This window comes from Melanaphis sacchari, unplaced genomic scaffold (assembly GCF_002803265.2).
Source record: "Melanaphis sacchari strain LSU unplaced genomic scaffold, SCAv2.0 Contig105_pilon_pilon, whole genome shotgun sequence".
NCBI lineage: Eukaryota > Metazoa > Arthropoda > Insecta > Hemiptera > Aphididae > Melanaphis > Melanaphis sacchari.
Window position 1 is genome coordinate 1356022 of NW_020270395.1, and position 23621 is coordinate 1379642.

Consider the following 23621-nt stretch of genomic DNA (forward strand, 5'->3'; position numbering starts at 1 on the left):
TAAACTTTGATTGAACGTTTATACTGTAAATATTTCATTAGTTTTAGTTATTAAAACTAACTAAATGTAAGCTTTGATTTATTACTTATTAGATAAAACTTTTTTTTATACAACCTTATTTATACAAAATCTGTATAATTTTTTTATCAAGTCTTAATAATTAATTTTATGATCTTTTTAAAATTAGTTTCATTATTTTCATTTTATTTTTTGCTCTAAAGCATTTTTAATAACTATATTCTATATTAACTACAATCTACTTTTTGGTATGTAAGCCCTAAATGATTCAAATAAATATATTTTAACAAAATTAAATATAGATTTTATTTGAAAGCAAAACTATAAATTTTATAATAATCTATTAATCTATCACAACTAACATTAACAAAACTTAAAAATAATATGTTGTAAACAAAGATCAAATATATATTATATGTATACCAAATACACTGATTTCTTGACATTAAATATCCATGAAAATTCTTTAAGCTTAATTGTTATTTGATTCTTGTAATCCTAATGTCAACTTGGGCTTATTTTAAGAATCTATTGACATTAACAAAAGATCTACTCTTTTTTTAGTGTAAAATATAATGTATGCCAAATTGAAAAATCATTTTCTAGAATCCATCTCTTCATTTTGGTTGATCTCATGAACTGACTCAACTGAACGTGGGTGAACAACTAAAATTGAAAAATATTAGATTAATAAATATAAAGTATAATCTTTATAACTTAATTTAATAAAACTAAACAATTTTAAACTATTTACATAAAAATTAAATTCCTAAGTGTCTTCTAAACATTTTATTTATCTATACTAGTTAACTATGTATATAGATGTAGTTTATAGTATGTTAAAGGCACATGTTGGTCTATTACCTATAAGATCTAATAATAATTGTATTTAAATATTTAAAAGAAAAAAAATCTGAAATTGCAATACTTAAATTACAGAAAATGTTGGCATCATTAATAATATACCCAGGTTTATTATTTTTACTTTTCAAAAAAAGATATTGGTACATCATTTAAAATGATTTTGATGTAAGTAATCATTAATTAAAAAAATATCCTCTTCCATTTTAATGAATAAAGACACTATACCGCCCAATATGTACAAATCAAGTTGTCAATAGGTACTTACAGTGTGGACGAAGATCTGGTTTGGGTTCGTCGATTGGATTATCTTGTTGAACCGATTGACCGGCACCAGGTGGCATCATCATAGACACAGGCACGTGGATAGGAACCCTCTGGAACATGGGTGCATTCTGGCGCACAGATTCGGACGGCATAGCCTGGTGGTGCATCATCGGCCCATCTCCATTTGGCTTGTCAGATATAGCAACGGTGTACATGGCTCTTCCTTCAGCCATCGCTGGATGGTATAGAACTTTGTTGGGCATAGCTCTGTCCTCGGCTTCTTGTTTATGGTGTTGTTGTTGTTCGTGGTGGTTATCGGATGATGGTCTCAGTTCAGGTAACAGCTGTTGGAAGATGGGAATGATGTGCTCTTCGATCTGCTGTTGCTCTTGCAGTTGAAGCTGATTGTCGATGTCGGCATTGATTCGGGCAATCATGGCTAACGGAATTGGACCTTGATGATGGTGAGGATGTGGCATATGATGTGGTGGTGGTGGTGGTGGCGGTGGTGGTCCCATCATACTTGGTAAATGGGTCATCGGATTGTTGCCCATTGGCATCGGCATCATTATAGATGGTTGCTGTTGCATTTGTTCCGTCGAACTTGGAGCTCGTCTGTAATTGAGATTTAATTGATTAGCCGGCTACTTTTTTGTTACGAGCTTTTCGTATAAAAAGATAATTTTTAGTTGTTTTCTATCACCTATATATATATATAACTCTTTTAATATTACCTATTTTAAAATAATACTCATTCATATTAAATGAAATATTTGAATAGCTATAAGTCATAAACTTATTTAGGTACCTTAATATAGCTAAGGTATTACCTATTAAATGGTAGGTATAAGTGGGTAAATAACAAATATTGAAACAAAATGTATTAATTTCCAATGATCTAATGATCTAAACTTATATATCATATTTACATACCTCTCATCGTGTCCACTCTCGCAAACGATGCTCAATCGTTCACCCGTAACGTGTTCAAAACGAGGATCAGTGGTAATGTTAACTCCGAACGGCAAACGCAAAGTTTTCGGTTGGTGGTCCATGACTTCCTCGGCGCGTTTCTTCTCGATCACACAATTCATGCGTGAACGTTGATTTTTCTCAAGTAAAGCCTTTATCAAAACAAATTCGTTTTAGAACAGCGTTCATTGAGTGAAATCCCACCAACTGGTCTAATTTAAACTAGCTATTGATCCAAAACGTTTAAAATTTACTTCATTTTTATTTTTTACCCGATTGTATCATTTATGTAGTTAAAATAATACCTATATTCTATATACAAAAAGTACTCTATGAAAATCTTTAATAAAAATTATAAAAACCAGGTATCTATATTTACGACCTGATTTAATCTGTTGGCAAATTGATTTTGGCGTAAATGATTCGTAAAACTACTTCATCTAGTTTGCGAGCGTAGGTTATTTAATTACTTTTATGTTACCTATACAAATCAAACTCCGGTTTACACATATAATTTTTATTTATTATCTAGTTGATAAACTGCTCAAATAGTTTAATATACGTTATACCTGGTTATTGCATATAATTTTATGTTCAAATTATCTTTGCTCAGAACTTATTGAATTCTATTAGACTATGCAGCTGAAGCAGGCTTTCTGATTTTTATAATTTATTTTTAAAATAATGGCAGTTAGTTTCAGCCGTCCACATAGCATAATAAATTATTTTTAAACCAAATATGAAATAGGTATTTATCATCATTACAAGGAAAATATTATATTAATATAAATGGTATCTAGATACTTTTTATAGACATATTAAACTATATTTATTAATAAAAATATTTTATTTGTTTTTAGGGGAGTTTGAAAAACTTGAAAGGGTTTAGCTCATCCCCTCGATTTCGCCAATGTAGACGTAGACTAATACTGTCTTTAAACAAATACTTACCCCGACAATTTCGTCGAAATCTAATTCCATCGGAAACTTGATTTGAACTGGTGCAGCCGGTTGCTGTTCGTTATTACCAGTTGTCTGACTCTCGGCGTTTCTGGTCGACTGCTGATGCACAGGAAGCTCCTCTTGCTTCGAATCAGAGGTTTCGTCTGATTGTAAAGGGTCAACCAGTGCCTGATACTGTGGACGGTCTACAGCTTCTTCACTCTTTAAGTATAAATATTATAAAGTTTATTTTTCATATTTTAAATAGTAGTTATATAGTTATGCGCGGGTGCAGGTAGTATAAAAATATAATATACTATACATAGCTATATGAGTATTCTCTATATTCAGATACTAACGTACAGACTAAAATATTAATCAATATATAAAATTAATATTATAATATTATTTCTATCACTTTATAATAGGTACCATAATAATTAATAGTCATTATTTGTTCTTATTGTTACAATTCAGCAAATTGCACTTTGTTAAGAAACCCCTTTTTTATTATTACTATCAAATTATTTAAGGACACGGATATAATAAAGGTTACAGAATCCACCTACACGTAGTTATTACATTGGTATTAAAAAAAAATAGTTATCTATTTATATAAATCTTAAATTAGTTTTTACTAATAGCTAATATTAAAAATACTATTGGACCAATTTCAATAAAAGTTAGGTATACCAATAGATATAAATGAATTTCTTGAGACTTGAAATGTATTTCAAGCTCCTCCAATCCTTATAAATTATATAAATTGTTATAAAATGACTCGTACATAAATTTCATTTTTGATCACGAAAATCGAATAATTTTTTTATTTGAATTAATTGTATTTATGAGTGCCATTGTGTATATACTAACCGATCCACCTTTGTGTTGATGTAGGGTTTTTTTTTATTAAAAAAAATTAATATTTAATTTATTGTTTGTTTTATTCAAATGTACACAAAATGGATTATACATATATATTCAAAAGCTGTTTGAACAATTTGATTAAAGTTTTAGAGATCGTTTTTAGACTTATAAGAAAGTTTAGTCATTTAAAAATATAGGTACCAATTGTGTTATGTTCAATCGACCACAGGTGAATTGCCCATCTCGGCTGAACTTATTTTTAGTTGATAACGATTTTTCCATGAACCGAGTTAATCCACACTAAATCGAGATATACACTGATACAGCGTCAAATTGTTTGTCAAATGTATCTATCTAATGCCTATGTACAATTTGGTTGAATATTTGAAAGAATAATAGTAAAAATAATATTCATTTAAAAATATTTGGTTCGCGTTGCCATTAAATTATAAAATAATAATTGTGTGGATCTATATAGTAAATGTATTAAACAATTGTAATATGTATTATTATATTCAACATAGTCGCAAGCTATATGCCCAGTTGGTCATCGAATTGAACAATACCTAATACCTATATATGTGTTATTTAATACGTTTTTTCTATTGATCATAGATACGTCTTGCCTGCCTATACGATGACGGTTTCAGTGTTTCATAATCGACTAGTTTCCTGGACTTAATGGTCGGTTACACTGAATAATCTCTGTACCTACTCGCGTGTCGTACCTATAGGTTGTACGCGCTTGACCCATATCCCACATATTGGGCCGTGCGTATTGCGAACAACGCGTGTGTACGGATCCTTGACCAATTCGTTTTAATGAATTTTCAAACGCGGAAATACTATTTTGTTTGTAAAATATATCGACTATTTTTTTTTTTTGCAATTGTTATTATTATTATTTACAAACAAATTGCATACCATAACAAAGAATTATCTGACCGGTTTAAATTGTATCAGATATTTCCATTGAACGATATTATATATAATTGATATACAGAAAAAACAAATAATAAATAAAACAAGGAAAACCGTTTCACTGTGTTTGTGCGTGGATTATATTTTATAGTGAAAGCCAAACAATTCTATAATCTGGAAAACTGTCATCGTAAAATCAGCAAAAAATAATAAATTTAAGGTATGGGTATATACGTAGATATACAAAGAAAGTGATATTATATCCACTTTAGTGTTCTCACTTTTCATACGTCAGATTATTATAAATCTTTTTAAAAAAATTTTATTTAACCAACCTATAATAGGTTATTTTTTAAGTGGTCACATGCAAGTTTTCATCATATTTTAAATCAATTTTGCACAGAAAAATAAAATACTAACTAGAATAACTATACTATATAAGTATTTAATTGTAAAATAAAATATTTAAAACTTATCCATTATTGTAACGTTGTGTTTAGTAAATTTAAATGATTTTTTTAAATTAATAACTAATTTTTACAGTATATTCTATATATACAATATATACATATAAACTGTTGATGCATTAAAAAAAAATTTTACAAATAGGAGGTACCTACACTTAATTGAAATATTAAAACGCTCGTTAAGATGACAATAATACTGTATAATAAACAATGTAAATTATAAATATAATAAAAAGTAATGAATAACAGCACAAATAATTTTGATTTAGATACGGACAATAACAATTCTATGCCATAACTATAAATTAATCCACAGTAAATGCGATTAGTGGACATGATTTTAAAGAAATTTCTAATAATTCTCAGTACTTATGAAAGTGAAATAAACAGTACTTTAAATTCATATTTGAATTTTTATACAGTCATGTCTCAACAGAATTTTTTTTAAACTTATTTCAATGAATTAAATGCTTCAAAATAAATAATTAAATTTAAAATTACTTAACAACAATGTCTTGAGCAAAAAAAATACTAATAATTAATTATATATAATATACAGATTGAAATATTCATAAAAAGATGTTTTTGGTAATTAAAAACTATATGTATATATATAGGGCGATTCACCGAGCATGCTCTTCCCATTTTAGTGCATGATTTTTGAAATTTTTTAATATACTTAAAGACCATGTTTTAAAATTTTTGAAATTTTTATACTATTTAAGAAATGTCTGTGGAGATACAAACTTCTGTTTTTCATTGACAACTTCCCTTTTAAATAAACACTTGATCCGATAATACCGTTTATTTTATATTTTTGTAAGGCCTTTTATCCTCGTATAAACATTTCAATAACTAAAAAACTACTTGTTGGAATTTAAAGTTAAATAAATCAGTTTAAAAAAAATGATCTACTAAATAATTTACAATAAAGTTGGGTGGGAGTTATTTAAAAAACAGAGATTTGAATCACCACTAGACACTCCTTAAGTATTATCTTGAAATAAATAGGATATATCGTAAAAAAAAAAACAAAAAAGTTTGTGGAATGAGAGAAAGAAGATACTTCCTAAAAGACCAGAAGATTAGAAAAGCTAAACTAATTGAATATATGCTGAGACATAACAATCTACTAGGAAGATGATAAAGAGGTACATAGAAGGAAATAATAGAAAAAAAAGACCACCACTAGAATATATAAGACAAACAGTGTATGATTAGGGTGTGAAACATAAATTAATTTAAAAAGTAAAGCCGAAAATCGCGATTGAAATAGGAATAATGGTGTCCATCAGCCTCTGGGCTGTTAAAGAAAGAGAGAGAGATTGGCTATAAAATATGTGGTGTTATATTATCTCAGGATCTCGCAAATATATTTATTTTGAATCTACCTGTCTGAAGAGTGCTTCGGCGTGCATTAACTGCGAACAAGATGCGTTCGCCTGAAGCCAAGCCGCAGCCAACATGAATGATCCAAGTATGAACGAGCACGCGATCACGGTGAATGCTGCTATTCTCGCTATTTGAACGGCAGTCGGTCGAGTTTTGAGTTTGTACGCCTATAAAATGTACATTAAAACGTCATTATAATATAAAATAATAGTATAGGTATTACAACTAGTAACCATAATTTATAAATTTTTTTTTTTTAAACTAATTAATATAATTTCAATAAATAACTATATAAATTCAGCGTATTACCAAAGGTATTCAATGTATAGCGAGGCACCAAGTCTCTTTAACTAAACATAACAAGATAACGAAAACAATGTGTACGTGTTACATTGCGGATATGTTACTAAACTATAAGTTTTTGATCTATGTACAAAAGCAGAAATTGTGTTTTTAAAAGTACCTAATAATTAGGATAATGTCATACAGTTGGTGTAGGAATAAAGATCCGAACACCTACAATAAACGAATATTTTAGTTGATTCACCGTAAGTGTTTTTTAGTTAAAATAACGACTCACAACATATTAAACATATTATTTTATATGCTTAAGCACTGACTACGAAAATCATTTAAGATGGGTACAGACTTTGGGTACGTTTTTAACTGTTTTATTAGGTATCTACTATAGATATTCTGATTCCTTGCCACCCAGCAAGTAATTTTCAAGCTCTATGATTTAAAACTAATTTGGACTGTTTGAAGTAATGATACCTATGCACATAAGCGCATATAATGATTAAGTACACCCATCATTTAATATTATAACCTTTAAATCACGTTTTGGGACCAATGTATTTGGAGACGAAAGATGTATATTATTTTTATCATTGTTATTTTTTAGGTTTCAGAACGCACCGACAAACAAAAATAAATAATAATATAAATGTAAGTACCTACGCACAACTCGGTCGAATTTTACCATAATTGTTATTAATACAATAGGATCTCCAAACAATCCAATAGGAGGATGTACGCCACACGGATTTACATGGTTCTATTTTAAAAATGTTGAAATAGCAGGTAGATTAAAGCGCTAGATATTTATTAATAATTGTGTTATTTTACATTGTACTGTATACTATCCGATATATACCTACACAACTCATAACGACTGAATGTCTGATCACGATTTTCAAATATTATGTACAAAAGCATCCATGGTTATTGTAGGTAAGTATACATATTAAATGTATTCCTCCGATTCCTCCAAGTCACCACTGGCTTATAATATAAATTATATGCGTATAATTCGTGACGATGATAAATCACGAGTTTTCATGACTCGTAACTCGTAGTTCGATTAAGCTCTCCTCGCAGCTGTATTTAAACGTTAAAAAATATTTTTAATTTATTCTGTGCAGTATACATTCGGATATTGTATAAACTGTAGGCAGACAGATGCGTACCTATAAATAATTATACTATAGATTTGTATATAAAATCGTTTGAGTATTCTTATAATATATTTTTAGATAAGTACCCACAAAATAGAACTTTCACACGATTTTGGAATATATTTTAGTCTTTATCGATTTATGCGTTAGTATGTTAAATAACAATATTTATTTTCCAACACGATAATATAGGTAATAATAAGTTAAACTACGCGCTTCACTGTTCGTTGTTTTACTACAATGTAGTGTTAATATGTTATACGTTCATATAACTGGACTGTCGCCACGCTGACCGCAATTAAATGCTATTATGTTTTTTTTTTAAATTTTTTTTTTATCATTGTTATAACAGTTGTCGTTGAGTTGCGCGCGTAACTATAGGTACCTAGGTAGATATATATAATGTTTATAGGTATAATTCGTGTTCCCCGGTATTCCGAACAAAATGCATTTATTTGTTCCGCGGTAGTAATAAGAAACCTTAACCGAACCACAATATACCTATTACCAACTATACCTTATATATATATATATATATAAGTATGCAGCAATTGAAAATGTATTACGGGCGTTGTTTCCACGGCGAAGAAAAGTCATAATTGCGGTTTTCCTACGAATGCAACGTGGGGCATGCCTGCTTATATCGAACTATTACTTTCTCGATTACCGTTGTACCGTCACGGACTTCCAATAATATATAATCTATAATAAATAACAAAAACTATATAGAAGGAAATAAAACGATATATATATATATAATATCATTATTATTAATAATAATAAGTGCAGCTCGCTGTCACTGCTGTCGGACAATTATCGCCATTGACACGGCTGCATACTTACTGCAGGCTACAATATTATGTGTCTATATATTTTATATACGGATGACGTTCTACGGCGCGATACCGCTGTTACTAACGGGATAAAATCAAAATGAAAAATCAAAGTGCAGTAGGTACTGAAAAAAATACAGATTATTTTCAGGAACTCATATCTTGCAATTTCCGCTCTTGCGGACTGGCTCGATGGACGTATAACATAGTGGTCGAATTGAATTTAAAAATCATAACTGAAGCTGTTTACAGAGGATATTCGGTTGTCAAGAACGATTCTTTTTCAAAATATATCTTTGACTGATGGGTACGTAGGTTTATAGTCCATGTATAGTTATTGCGCGATATTGAATATTTTAATATATTTTGAAAATTAAAAAAAAATATCTTGTCACGATAACCACAATCGCGGATACTCGACAAAATCTATGTTATAGCTGCGAATGAAACCCAATTACTTTTCAAAAGTTTTTAATTAAAATGGGATTCTTATGTAATGATACTTTGATCTTAGTTACCACCCATATTAATTTAGGTGACTGTACGGGATTAATCCACGTTTATCCACACAAATATTTTGTATTGTTATTTTTATTAAATTATTTTGTATTGTCCACTAGTTATGACTATATATTTTTATAATATATAAATTTCCTGTCGGAAACATATTGCTGCAATGTTCACATATATAATACATATACGCCATTTTAAAACGTACATTCGCAAACAGGACATCCGGTGCACTTTAAAATGACTTGCGAAAAAATTCAGGTGATGATGGATGTATGTATAATATATTATTTACCTACCGTATATAATATAATACAAGTATAAATCTTTTCTTTTTTTCGAAATTCGATCTGTATACGAACTGCTAATACCAGTACCTAATACATTTATATACATATATACATATATGTCGAGCGTGTTGTGATTAATATTTTATTATTGAGGAAAGTGCGTTGATTCGAACGAATTCATTATGTTTTCCGTGTCAATAATTAACATAAATTGATCACATAACGGCGTAGGTAATGAATAGCCAGCGTGTCTATGGACGTTAAAGTTAATGAGACATGTCCATTGAATTCCGACAGAAAAATTAGGAGAAAAAAACGATAGCTTAACGAGGAAGCTGCTTTCTATCATAAGATTTTTTTAATTATTCTTTTGACTATACAATTGTATACAAGTTATCTACAACTACAGTTCGTCAATCTTTTGTGATTTACTATGAACTATAGTTATAAACGTTAAAGCGTTATATATAGGTGGCTGATGAAGAAACATGATGTTGATAATATATAAGGTAAATCAAAATATCATAAAAATTATAACGTAAAAATAGAAAACTATCTTTCTTAACATGATGGAATATTAAAAACACTGTCATGACCTATGACAGTATGCTCTATCATTATCTGTGTATAATATACAGCTATTAAATTGTGTTGTAGTATATAACACAGAAAAGCTTTGCGTCTGATGATATTCGTAATAACTAATAATATAACGCAAGCCATGTACAGAGTCAGAGATTAGAAAATGAAAATGTTTATATTCTGTACATATCCACCAAACTAATTATACTGTAGTTCATACGTTGTTAATTACTTTTCTCTTTTATCAAATTATTATAATATATTATATGTTATTTAAATAATATGGCAGAAAATTAATGTAGATAGGTGCATTAGATACCTAATTAAAATAGTAAAATTAAAATTTTTTTTGTCATATATTTTAGCAGATAAAACATAAAAATAATTTAAGTATACGTCGTATATTTTTTTAGAATAACCGATATTATTATATTTAATATGCCTATATGCATTGATTTTAAGATAAACAACTCAGTGAAATAATTAAATATACACCTAGATTAGTTAGAAAAACTTACTTAAATAATTCACATTAGTAAAATCTTAATTAAGACTTTAGGATATTTAAGAATAATTTATGGGTTACCGCTTCCTCAAATCCTAACTAAAATAGATAAATTTCAAATTCTCCAAAACAAATTATTCATAGAAAATCGAAGAAAATCATCTAAACCTTTAATCACACCTATCACAAGACATCTTCCTAGAATACCGTACAAAAAAAAAAATTAGAAGGTAGATCTTTATTGATTCTTGTTTATTTCTATTTATTGTAAATTTATAACTTTGTAAAAACATTTGGTATGTTGAAACAGATAATTAAATAATTTTACGATTTCATATTCAACAATGTAGGTACTTACAACAAGTATTAAGTACTATTTTTACCTCAGATGGGTTAGATGTATATTGTTTGATAACAACTTTTAAATAAGCATACATTATTCAGTTAACTAGCACTTCTACCAAGATTTTAGAAACTCGCGTACTTTAATCTCATATTATTATTTAAAAATAGTAATGAAAAATAATTTTTACGAAATACATTTAAACTTGGTTCAGTTAAAATATTGCAAAGCTATAGGATTACAAATTATCTTAGCCGATCTTAGTTATTAATTAATCTATTATTTATTATAGTAATAGTAAAATGTATAATTTGCCATCACTATTTAGTGCGCGAAAACAACGGACGCGTAACAGGAATTATTTATCAGTCTATAAAAAGTTTAATTATAACAACGAGTTGGTAGGTTATAATTATACACATACAAACATGCCAAGACGAATAAATTATCGATTTCCTATTTTATGGTAAGACAAATTGCACGGTAGTTTATATATAGTTGAATAGAATTGGGACAATGAATTCGCCTTATCTGTCGGGAAAAAAAATTATGATATTTAAATCACCAAACGCAAATCCTTAACTACAATAAAGTAAAGAAAAAACGTTTCCATCAAATCTATTATATATTCTAGCGATAAAATATAATCACGATTCACATATATATTTATATTGCAAATACATCGCCTACATTTGTGTGCAGAATAATAAAAAATAACATAATAGTATGTTTTTATATAAGTGATTGTTATAAACTAATCGTGTAGTGGTTAGTGGTATAACACATGACCGGTGTGACTGTGGTATGACCGAACGTGTCGAGTTGATAAAAAAAAAATTAAATAGCAAATGTAAGTATATAATATTGTAATGTTTGATCAAAGGTCATCTGTTAGCTTCTTGGCACGTCGGGATGACAGCAATGTATAACAATAAACAGCTACGGTCGGAGAAAGTATCGAGAAATATACAGAGCAAAGCAATTATTTTTTAAACAAAATAATATACTTTTATTATTGTTTATTATTGCCTATATCAAACCGTTTATAACACTGACGCGTATAAAACTAATGTCTTATGTTTCGGTTTTTGCACTCGATTTATCCGTTTCAAAACATTTTTGTGTTTGATCGATGACGATTTGTTTTAAATATATTATGGTTGAATACAACCACACTGCTGCAGCAGATCACGGAAATGGCGTATACAATCGTATGATATAAGTAAGTGATATTTTAATATGCGCGACTTGTGTATAGCTGTATGTAAATATATATGTATACATATAGGTACCTAATTGGTATATAGATATTATTATTATAATAATATAATGAATAGAAATATAAAAATGTTTTGAACATAATCGGTATAAAAAAAAAAAACAAACAGTATGCATAGTTTTATACCATTATATAGTACCTATTACATATTATTATTATCGACGTTAATAGGTAATGAATTTCGTTTCACGATAAATTAAATTTTCGGTACTTGTAATAACTCTTGGGTTGTTTTTGGTTTTACACGGACAAATTTATGACAAAACTATAATGATATCATGATAAAAAGTTAAAAGTACTTTATTTATTATATTGTACGTTTATTATTATTATTATTTAATTTAACATTTTAATGTCGTCAATGCAGCTGCGGTTGACATTACATTATGATCGACGTCGACCGGAATTCACAGTTATGCATGTTAGGTACTTGCAGCAGTATTGTACAATTGAATGCCTAATCAGATAAATTTCAAAAAAAAATGTACAAATTATTGACGACAATAAAAAATAAACGTACCTATTAACCTACCTACGTTGTGTACATATTATACATCATTATGCATACCTACGCAGAGATGTACAAAAATAATTAGAGTTTCCGATTCTGACTCGAACAAAGTGCTGCACAAATAAGCACATAAAATAGCTGGTTAACTATCGTAATATCGTTTCGTCGTAAGCGCGCGACGTTCGATATGGTTGCGGGTTCCAATATTATTATTATTAGGTACGGTTCACGACATCTGTAAGGTTACACGCTCGTACTTGCCTATATAGATACCTCTCTACCTATACTATTTTATAACGGTACGGCGGCGGTAGACAGTATTGCGTTACAGAACATTTGGCACAAATCAGGAAAAAAACTGTTTTGTGGGTCGGAGTTTTTTTTTCCTCATATTGTTATATGGTGGTTAGCTATTATATTTATTTCTACTCGATTGAGGAAAAAAAAATCATATTACATATTATTATTATTATATCTATACAATTATATAGGCAGTTTTCGCCACTTATTATTCAATAATCGTTTTATATCATTTTGTCATATTGTCCGCGTACGCCGATGAATATAATGTGTATTAGGTATACACGCATAATACATGTACCTATATATTATGTGTGTTTATTATTATTATTCATTCGACAAGGAGAAAGCGTTTGGTTCATTGAACCTGGCGGGGTTTCGGACCAGAATGAAAATATTGTGATGAAGCAATGCGTGTAAGTGATATGTTCCTATTTTTATACAGTTGTGTAATTTGATATTCGGTGTATAATAGGTAGTAGACAAAGTAAAGTCGTTATGCAATATCAACTACCTAAACAGAATATATTATTATTATTGACTTGAACGGGTGCACTTTTTTCCATAATTTAATGCATTTTTAATTCTGCTCCAAATTTGGCGAATTAAACGCGCGATCGGAGCGAAACGTCAAAAAAAAAAAAGGTTTTGTACCTTTAATATATATTATGTACATTCAACAACGTTGTTGATTCCAGTAGGTAGATATACACATTTATATCCAATAATATCGAGGAGCCTATAAACATAATTTAATTGAATGCATTCATTATTGAAAAAAACAATTATGGGTTAATACTGCACATTAAAATATTTATTAAAATAAGTAGTAAAAAGTAAATATACGACGTACTACAGCATATTCATACCATAGTATAATTATCAAAATTTGATTGTGGTATAATCAGTAGCGATTTTAATTAGAATTATTTTGTTTATAATGTAAAAGTATTTGAAATTCATTACATTAACTATGGTCTTCTTGTTTTGATCGCTACTTTACTGAATAATTAAAAATATTAAAATAATGAAATAAAAATCAATGGGGGAAGCGGTTACAACATCCAAAACCCCTCGCTAGCTTCGCCACTAGCCACTGGGTATAATATTACAGGTAAGTAAATAATATATAGATACCTATATTTGTTTAATTTCAGTCGTATATCATTATCTGATTATTATTTTGTAATTTATAATTTATATATTGATTAAAATTCATTAAAAATTTAAGTTATACAAAAAAAAAAAATTAAATAAATTTTTATTGCTTGCGTCAGGTAATATACATTTAAACTTTAAACAGTATATCTATATGTGTGTAGTGTGTATGGTTTTTATTCTATTTTATTTAGACGAAATTCGTGATAAACTGAGCATTAAAGAATTAACTGTTTAGTATTTTATCAAAGAATTTTTAGTATAAGGTAAGCCGCATATTATTTCTCATACTTAATATGTAATGAATTTATGATTAAGAAAATAAAACGTAAAAAAATTTATTATCAATTTATTGTTATCGTTTTGTTATTATAATTTTAATATGAAAAATAATATAATGTTCATTATCGCAAATTTTTACTGCAAACGATTAGTCATAAAATTTTATTTCAGTTTTAATCTTCAAGTTAAATGCTACATAATAATATATCTGCATAATTACATAAAATGTTTTGTTTATAAATGGTAAAATGTATACTTACTAAATATATATATACTACAGGCATATTATATGAAATATTAAAAAACATACAGTATTTCCTTACTCTTTATATTTAATATACCATGTAGTATATTGTATAACAATACAAATATTTTATACTAGTTAACTACGATAATTATTGAATTAATATTTAAATTAGTAAAATAAGGATAACTAAGTACTTTAGGAAAAATGGTGTGTACTCGTCACTTATCAGTTAAATTAATCAATGACACGCCTATCGAATTTCATTAGATTTTTTTAACAATTGTTGTTCATTAGAGAGCATATAATGTAACAAGCAACAACAACTATTTCTACTATAAATTAAATTACATAATTGTCTCCTTTATTGTGTGTGTGTGTGAGAAAATCTGTTATTATTCGTAAAAAGAAAAATATTCTAATTTCATAAATTTATACACTTAGAAACCCACAAGTATCTGTTGCGTAATAGTAATAATAATAAATTAAAATTTTGTAAGAAAAAAATATGAATAATATGGTGTATTTGAATATTTTTTTTTAAATCGTGTAACATACTTTCTATATAATTTAACATACTTATTGTTTTTATACGAATATACCAGATGTCAAAATGTGATTTTCTCTCAATAACAGAATATAGTTGAAGTAAAAATTTTAATTCATTATTTAACTTAACTATTAATAATCGTTATCAGGATTTTTTTAATCTGCCGAATGTCGTATTTAAAAGGTAATATTAGCGAATTATAAAATTCAAAAATAATTGGATAGCATGATCACAGATTAAATAAAAAAAGTTTTACTAAAAGTTTTATTTAATCTGTGGCATGATCGTCAACTACACGGGTATATATAATTACACTAGCAAGAACATACCAATAACAACTTAATTTTCAGTAATGAGTCTTTTTTCTTTTTTGTTAATCGGCGCAAACTTCAGATAGATTGTTATTTTTCAGAATATGTCATTCAAACGTCGTGAATTAATGGAAATGGAAAGTATCCGATGGTGTTTATAAGTGAATGCGAAAATTCGTCATTAAAGGCATTTAGCTCATGTAAAAAAACCGTCAAATTCATAAATCATTTAATGGGTCGTATCACGAGAGAAAGCGTGCGTATGAGTGTACAATATACATATACATTTATCGTACCCCGAGTGAAACTGAGTTTAACACGTATATGCAATTTGTGCACTTAAAAATATACTGGAAAGTGCACAATATAATGAATTATAATGATCGCACAATATTCGTACTATTACAAAGATTAAGCGTCATAATCAAGAATTTAATCATAAACCAAATATGCATAATCGAAATCGGCTAATTATAATATATGTATTATAATGTATGTATACGTTGGCAAACATTATATTCAGTTTGTTATGAGAAGTAAATATTTACTAAGTGTATAAATTTTATACCTTTTGCGTTACGTTTGAAGAGTTATAATATACAATTATATACATACATAGGTACTTATACATTTATAGCTATATTATCTGGAAATCTTCCAGACTGTTTACAAATTCTAGAAGATTCGTTAAATTTAATTCTTACCCAAAACTCGAAAAACCTTATCCGACAACCGGTTTACCAACAAACGCTTAGCTAATGCCCTAATGCAGCACATCACGACATTCACATATTTTACTTCGAGTTTTTGTTACTATATTTATGTTTTCGCACTGTTGCTGGCATAGTGCAGGACGCAGGTATGCATGCTCAGATCTTACAATAAAATAATAATAATTTTTTTTCTGTGAAAACGAGTGTACCTTCAGTCCAAATTACGCAACAGAGAATATAACTAACTCAGCAATCCAAGTGCGATGCGTCAGATAGAATTGTAGATTTTAATGCGCAGTAACTAGGTAGGTATTTTTAATGGCAATTTGGTGCCCTCTCACGTCAACCCAAAAACCAGTGGCAATAAAGATAACAACATTTTGTTATCCCGTCGCCTGTATATTGACTGAATAAATTATGTATTTTATACTTATATTATACCTAATACATAGCTGAACACAACAGCCTTGTTGGGGACGCAGTTAACTGCAGTATATCAAGCATGAAAAGATTTTTTTAAAAGATTTTTTTACGTATAAGACATTATAAATCGTAATTTGTTGTAAAAATAGAAACGAAAACACTCACACGACCATTAACGTGCGCATTGTAAGAATTGGACTCAAGGTAAAACGTTTATAATAATATATACATCATATACTATGTACGTCTGTACGCTCAACACAAGAGTCGAAGAGAAAGGATAAATTATACTACATATTGTTTACAGTCGTTATACCCAGTTGTCCTCGACACACCATCTTTTTACTTATTATTATAATGATTGTATTATTTTGTATATATTCATGTATACGTACAAGCATTTATATATATAAGTATATGCAGCTAGTGTATTATTGTAGCAATACATAATATTATATTCCCTCCGGTGGCGGTAGTACAGCAACGCACATCACCTCCGTACAAAAAGTCAAGATAATTAATAAGTTAATGCACAGAGATTTTTTTTTTTATTATTGTTTTTATTATTCGTCGTCCCGACGACAATAATAATATTATTATAATAGGAACGCTGTTCTTTGACGCACTAGGCGACGATGTGTTAACAATACTATGGTTGGGCACATTCCCGTGAGCAACGATTTACTATAAATAATTATAAATTATTATTGTGAGAACTAGATAAGTAGCCGTTATTTTACCGAACCGACCCCGCGGGAACCCTCAAGAGATGATTCCCTTTTTTTAATTTGATACGACTGAGAGGCTGCTGCTAAAGGTGTCTTATATAATATAGGTAGATAGGTAGGTATAATCGTATCTCAATTATGATTACATACTCGTATTATATTAAAATAATATGCACCACGTTTGTCAATCGGCGTTATTGTACTGCGCTTGTTTTCTGTACACGCTTAAATAGTTTTTCTTTCTCGTTTCGTGTACACAATATATTATAGTAAAAGCGATTAATTTTACCGGCTATTGTTTGTCCCACAGACAACAGGTTTCACGTGAAAAAAACCAAACTAAAAACGCGAACGTAGAATATAAAAGTAAATAGTAATATACTACGCGTATACAATTAATGTACACATTACATCTATATATTTATTATGTATATGTAGGTATACTACACTGTATAACGTATTTATATATATACAAGACTATTGTTAATTATACTGTTGTGGCATTTTTTATTAACAGAACGGTCTTGCAAGTCCTTTTAAATAATTTACAAACAACAAAAAAAAAAACACGTCTTTTTATAATTTGTTTTTCGTGATTCGATGTCTAGAGAAAAATCCCATACTCTACGTCACCCAGCCGTTAAAATCATCCGTTAGGGTTTTAAATTGAATATCGCATATACCTATACTTGTGTCGTTAAAAATATCATATTAGGTACCTACCAATAGGTGTAATATACCACAGTAGCTACCTATCGCGATTAAATCAACAAGTTAGTTTTAATTGTATCTACAATCCACTGAATGGGAAAGATCTAAATTCGAAGTAACAAAATTGAAAATACGCTTCCGGTCGTTGTGGTGTTTCGACTTTCTCGCGAACCACGAAGTGGAGTGTGACGCGATTGCCGCCGCACGACGGGCGCCTGCAACGATTTTCCTCAAACGCCTCAAACCATATCATTGCTTCTCGTAAGTCGAATAGTAGTCATTATTATTAATTTAAGGTACACTCGTATACTGAAAACTATAGACTATAGTTATCACGATATATTGTGTATACCGTAAACCTATAGGCACCCAGGTCATTTTTGAAATATTTTTCTTAATACCTATATTATACTATATAATATAATATACAATGTTTACTATCGACTACAACTCACCGGTGGCGGTTCAGAGACGAACACCTCGTGCGTGGGATATTCCGTTTTCATGCTGATGCTGTCTTCCGATGGTGTACCGGCTGCTGCTACCGCGGCTTCCTGTTGCTTGTCCATGTCGGTCGTGTCTCCTGCGTCGACTGACTGCTGTCGTGGTCTCCGCGTTTATAATATTATATGAAGACTATATCGACTTTATCAAGTACAGCGCCGAGCGGGGACGACTATACGCGACACGGACCTGAGTATATGATGCCGTGATGCAGTGTATGTAATTGGTTATTTATGTGCACGTATGATGGCAATGACGTCCGCGTGAGATTCCCACCAACGACGGCCGACCGCTTGTATTGACTTGATCTACTGCCGGCGCCTGTACAGAGTTTTTTTTTTTTTTTTTTAATAATGATATTTCGATAACGATATATTATCGTATTAGTATTATGTAATGTAATATTTTTGCTAGATATATTGCCGAATGCGCTCGGCGACCGACTCAGACTGACTGATCGAACGGACGCGACAAGAGACGATCGGCAGCGGACAGTGGTTATACGTGTATAGGTAATAAAAAATATTCTTCTCGAGCGCGGCTGCCTCGGTCGAGCAAGCGAACGGACGCGGATTTCCACCACCGACGAGTGTTTAGGAAGGGCATGGAGTGAGATCCGAGCTCGTGACCTCCCACGCGCCTATAATAATAATAATAATATGTATTGCAGTATATTTTACTGAATAATAATATTCGTGTAAAAAAACGTACACAAATTGTATATAGTCGTATTGTATTGCGATTGCAACAGACTTATGCATGCGCATTATTTTTCACTGGTTCTTTTGCGAAAAAACGTAACGCGCTGCCGCAGTCGTCTGGAAAGTGTAATGATACATTATGTTGTCGATATCGGACTGTATAATAATATACAAAATTGTTACGTTTTGCACTAATTTGCCATAACAAAAAATGTATATCACTATATTACTGTACTACTCGTAGCGTTATTAGTATTATACTATAAAGCAAAACACCCTCTTCGCACCCTCAAACAAAAAAAAAATAATTTTTTTTTTAAATTTGAAAACGTTCTTTATACATAAAAAAATTTCGTGTTTTTTAAATTATGGCTAAATCTTTGTTTTATCATAAAAACGAACCGTTCATTAATACTAAATAATTAACATATAAAAGTTAATAGTTACTTTATGTTTGTGACTACAATAATATACACATTGTTTGGAGACCTCGACGAAAGTGAATGTCTGTACACTATATAGACTATATATATATATTAAATAAACATTCTATGGAGGCGTACAATCTACAGAGTGCTTCGATCAACCTTAAGATATCATATTTCCATATCCATATGACTATATCTTATATTTACTGTAGTTTTTTTTTTGTTTCATAAGTATATATATATATATATTGTATGAGTAGGTGCCTAGTGTCCTAGTACCTACTAAATATTTTAATTCTTATTATTATTATAAACTAAAATAATTAAATATACCTAAAGCTTTCAAATTTAATTACGAAAAATCAACTTATTTAGTAGTATATTTGTACAAATTTATTTAGCTATAAAATGTATAATATAAGTCTGTGGTATATTTGGCATGATATAATTGATCAATTATCCTGTAAAACTGCGTACTACGTATTAACAACTCTCTGTTCCATATCACAAACTTACTTTTTGTGACAGCTTCATCAAAATACTTTATTTGTTGAAAATATATTTCAAATTATATACTTTGTTTATTTATTGTTTATTAATATTGTGGTTATAAATAAGAACAATAATAATATAGTTTACCATAGAATTAAAATTATTTAACCAATACAACCAAATATTGTATAGATACTAAATAGGTATCTAAGTGAAAAGGCAAAAAAATTATGTAATTTAATTAGTATAATATTAAATACTAATTGATGCTAGCCATATACTTAAAATAACATATTCATATATCATTATTAATCTACTTTAACAAGGAAATTATATATACGTAGTTATAATGGTATACAATATGCATAATACTAGTAATACTACATTGTATAATAAATATCGTAATTATTTTAATGAAGTAAAGTTGTGTACCTAATTAAAATTAAGTAGAAGTATTCAATACAATTTTTTTCAAATATTAAGGATAAATAATTATTACAAAAATTATAGCCACCAGCCAATACCTACCTAAAACCTATACATTATATAGGTACAGTTTTTATTTCTGAATTTAACAATTTAAACATAAAGTAGTAATAATATATTAAATTATTTTAATTTAAATACGTTATTATAATTTTATCATTATGATGGATTTTTTTAGATGGTGCGGTAATGATTAATGAAATATGAAGTTTTCATAATCCTTGCTTTTAAATTTCCTTTTAAATAAATCAAATTAATTGGAAACTACAGAGGTGGCTTCTAAGAGGAGGCTAAAAACCGTCACCCCAAGCTTGTATTTCTAAAATATTGTATATTTTTAAGAAAAAAAATTACACAAAAAAAAAACATTATATATATAATTGACTATTATAGACATATAAAAATATGTAAATAGAGGGGTATGTCGTATGTACTTATTATCTATAGTATTAACAATGAAGTATATTGTATATTGATACAAAATATAGTATAATTTGATATTATTATGCTTTTTATGATTTAGCCTCTCATAACCAAGTCTCTGGAGCTACCTCTGGGAAACTATTCAATTTGAAATTAAAATAAGAAATATTTATTCATTGGTATACTTATAGCTTACCTACATTAATATATTATAATAGATTTATCGTTTTTTCAAAAGAAACTACTCTTAAAAAATAAAAACCAATAATAAGATATTGAGTACATTGTTTAATTAGTTGTCGAAAAAAATCATTCAGAGGTGTATTTAAAGCTCGATTAGGGAAGGAAAAGTTAAAATTGTACTTCTAGACTTTAACAGACACATTTTTTCTTTTTCTTTAATACTTATAGTTATATACTATCTTATTTTATTTTTGTTATAGATAATTGTAAATATATTAAAATAAAATTAAGGCCCGATGGCTAAAACCCAAGTCAAAAACGCCTATACTTTGATTAAAACATCATTGTGCGAACATTAATTTATAAACTTAAATAATTTTAAGTAAATATTATTTGGGCATTAAAGCTTACCTATCTTAAAAATAAATATAAATTTAGATAAAAAGATCTTTCGTCCTGATGGTTTGTATATAAAGTAGGAGACTAACAGTTAAATAGTAATGAATACAATATTTATTGATTTCTACTATCAGTTACACAGTAATATCATTGATTATATATTTGTATTTATAATTAATATGATAAAACGAATCCATGAACTAAGATAGTATACTACCTTAATTCGTATTTCGTGTACGAACCTGTTTGTCTATTTAATAATAATTAATAATATAATAAAATATGATCCCACAGATTCATTTTTATTTTTATTTTTTGTACTCATGTACCTATACGTTGTATTTATTATGACATGTATGGGAAATTAAACCTTTCTATTCAACCTACAACTTTACTATAGTTTAAAAATCATCTTCAACAATTTAGCATGTACCTACAACCTACTTACAGAGTACCTACAGACTACATAAGTAAAGTATTCATATAGATACCCTGATACTATATATTATAATACATTAGTTATGAATAGAGTTTTACCTACCTAAACATTTTATTTTAATGATGTGCGTAGGACGCACCAATGGCAATAGGTGTACCCAGTCACTTACACACAAAAACAATACCTATTTTGCGTGGAGCGGAGAGAGTGGGTTCAAAAACATTCAAAAATATTGTTTACTACAAGTAGCCAACAACTACGTAATTATTGGGACAAAAGTGAATAAGAGTAGAATAATTTTTAAATACAAAAAAAAAAATAAAAATAATAATAACGATGATTTGATATTTAAAATTACAAATTAATTAAAACAATAAAATTTATAAGACTATTATTATACCTAGTTATAAATTTTATAACAATTTTCCCCTTGATATCGTTGATATCGAAGACCAACTTGTAACACAAATGATAGAATAGTTAGATTTAAATAATTGTTAATAATTATCATTTATTATTTAAATAAATACAATTATTTTAAAAGAGATATTTTCTGGTTACATCGCAAAATAATTTTGTACGGAATCGTGAATTACCGTAGTTCATAGAAGTTATTGCCATTATCGCTAAATTTACGCTGTCAGTCGCTCAAAGGCAAACCCTCTATCTTCCTCATTTATACGTACTACCCTACTTTACTAAAAATGTTTAATGTAGTGATTTGTGCTTTCGGCTTTCAGAGGTTCCACTACTAGGTATATTAGTGTTTAATCTTTACTGTAGTTTTACTTTGGCTGTGGTGGAAACGGTACAATAGGTATACGGTTATATCGTCATGATTAACATTATGGAAATTATGCCAAAATTTTGAGTACAAAATTTCACTGATTGTGGTAGAGTGGTATAATTTTAAAGTTAAAATTGTTTTTACCTGAGTGTAATGGTTAATCTTTGCTCTGCACTCAAAGGATTCCGCCAAGGTGTACATTTCTTTGATATATGGTCACGTAGGTACTGTTTTAAATAACTCGTAAAATGATTTGATTGATATACGATAATATGTGAAAAACATTTCCGGATATAATCTTATATCGTTATAAAACTTTAAAAAGCGTCCACTTGTTTCCCT

General features: G+C 28.8%; 1 protein-coding gene across 1 annotated transcript; it reads right to left on the minus strand.

Moving 5' to 3' along the window:
* Nucleotides 1-386: 386 nt before the first annotated feature.
* LOC112603247 lies at nucleotides 387-19453 on the minus strand. Its single transcript, XM_025351748.1, has 6 exons — nucleotides 18893-19453; nucleotides 6707-6874; nucleotides 3070-3282; nucleotides 2080-2270; nucleotides 1148-1761; nucleotides 387-684 (listed from the first exon to the last, which is right to left on the minus strand). The coding sequence occupies exons 1-6, from the start codon at nucleotides 19004-19006 to the stop codon at nucleotides 614-616; spliced, it is 1371 nt and encodes a 456-aa protein (XP_025207533.1). The 5' UTR covers nucleotides 19007-19453; the 3' UTR covers nucleotides 387-613.
* Between the last annotated feature and the right edge of the window lie 4168 nt (nucleotides 19454-23621).

Bases quoted from the DNA above. Each gene is read 5' to 3' on its own strand.
- LOC112603247 (XM_025351748.1), bottom strand. From the start codon at position 19,006: ATGGACAAGCAACAGGAAGCCGCGGTAGCAGCAGCCGGTACACCATCG. The intron at 6,875-18,892 runs GTGAGTTGTAGT...TACATTTTATAG, and splicing joins TCGTCTCTGAACCGCCACCG to GCGTACAAACTCAAAACTCG. The intron at 3,283-6,706 runs GTAGATTCAAAA...TTATACTTAAAG, and splicing joins CCGAAGCACTCTTCAGACAG to AGTGAAGAAGCTGTAGACCG.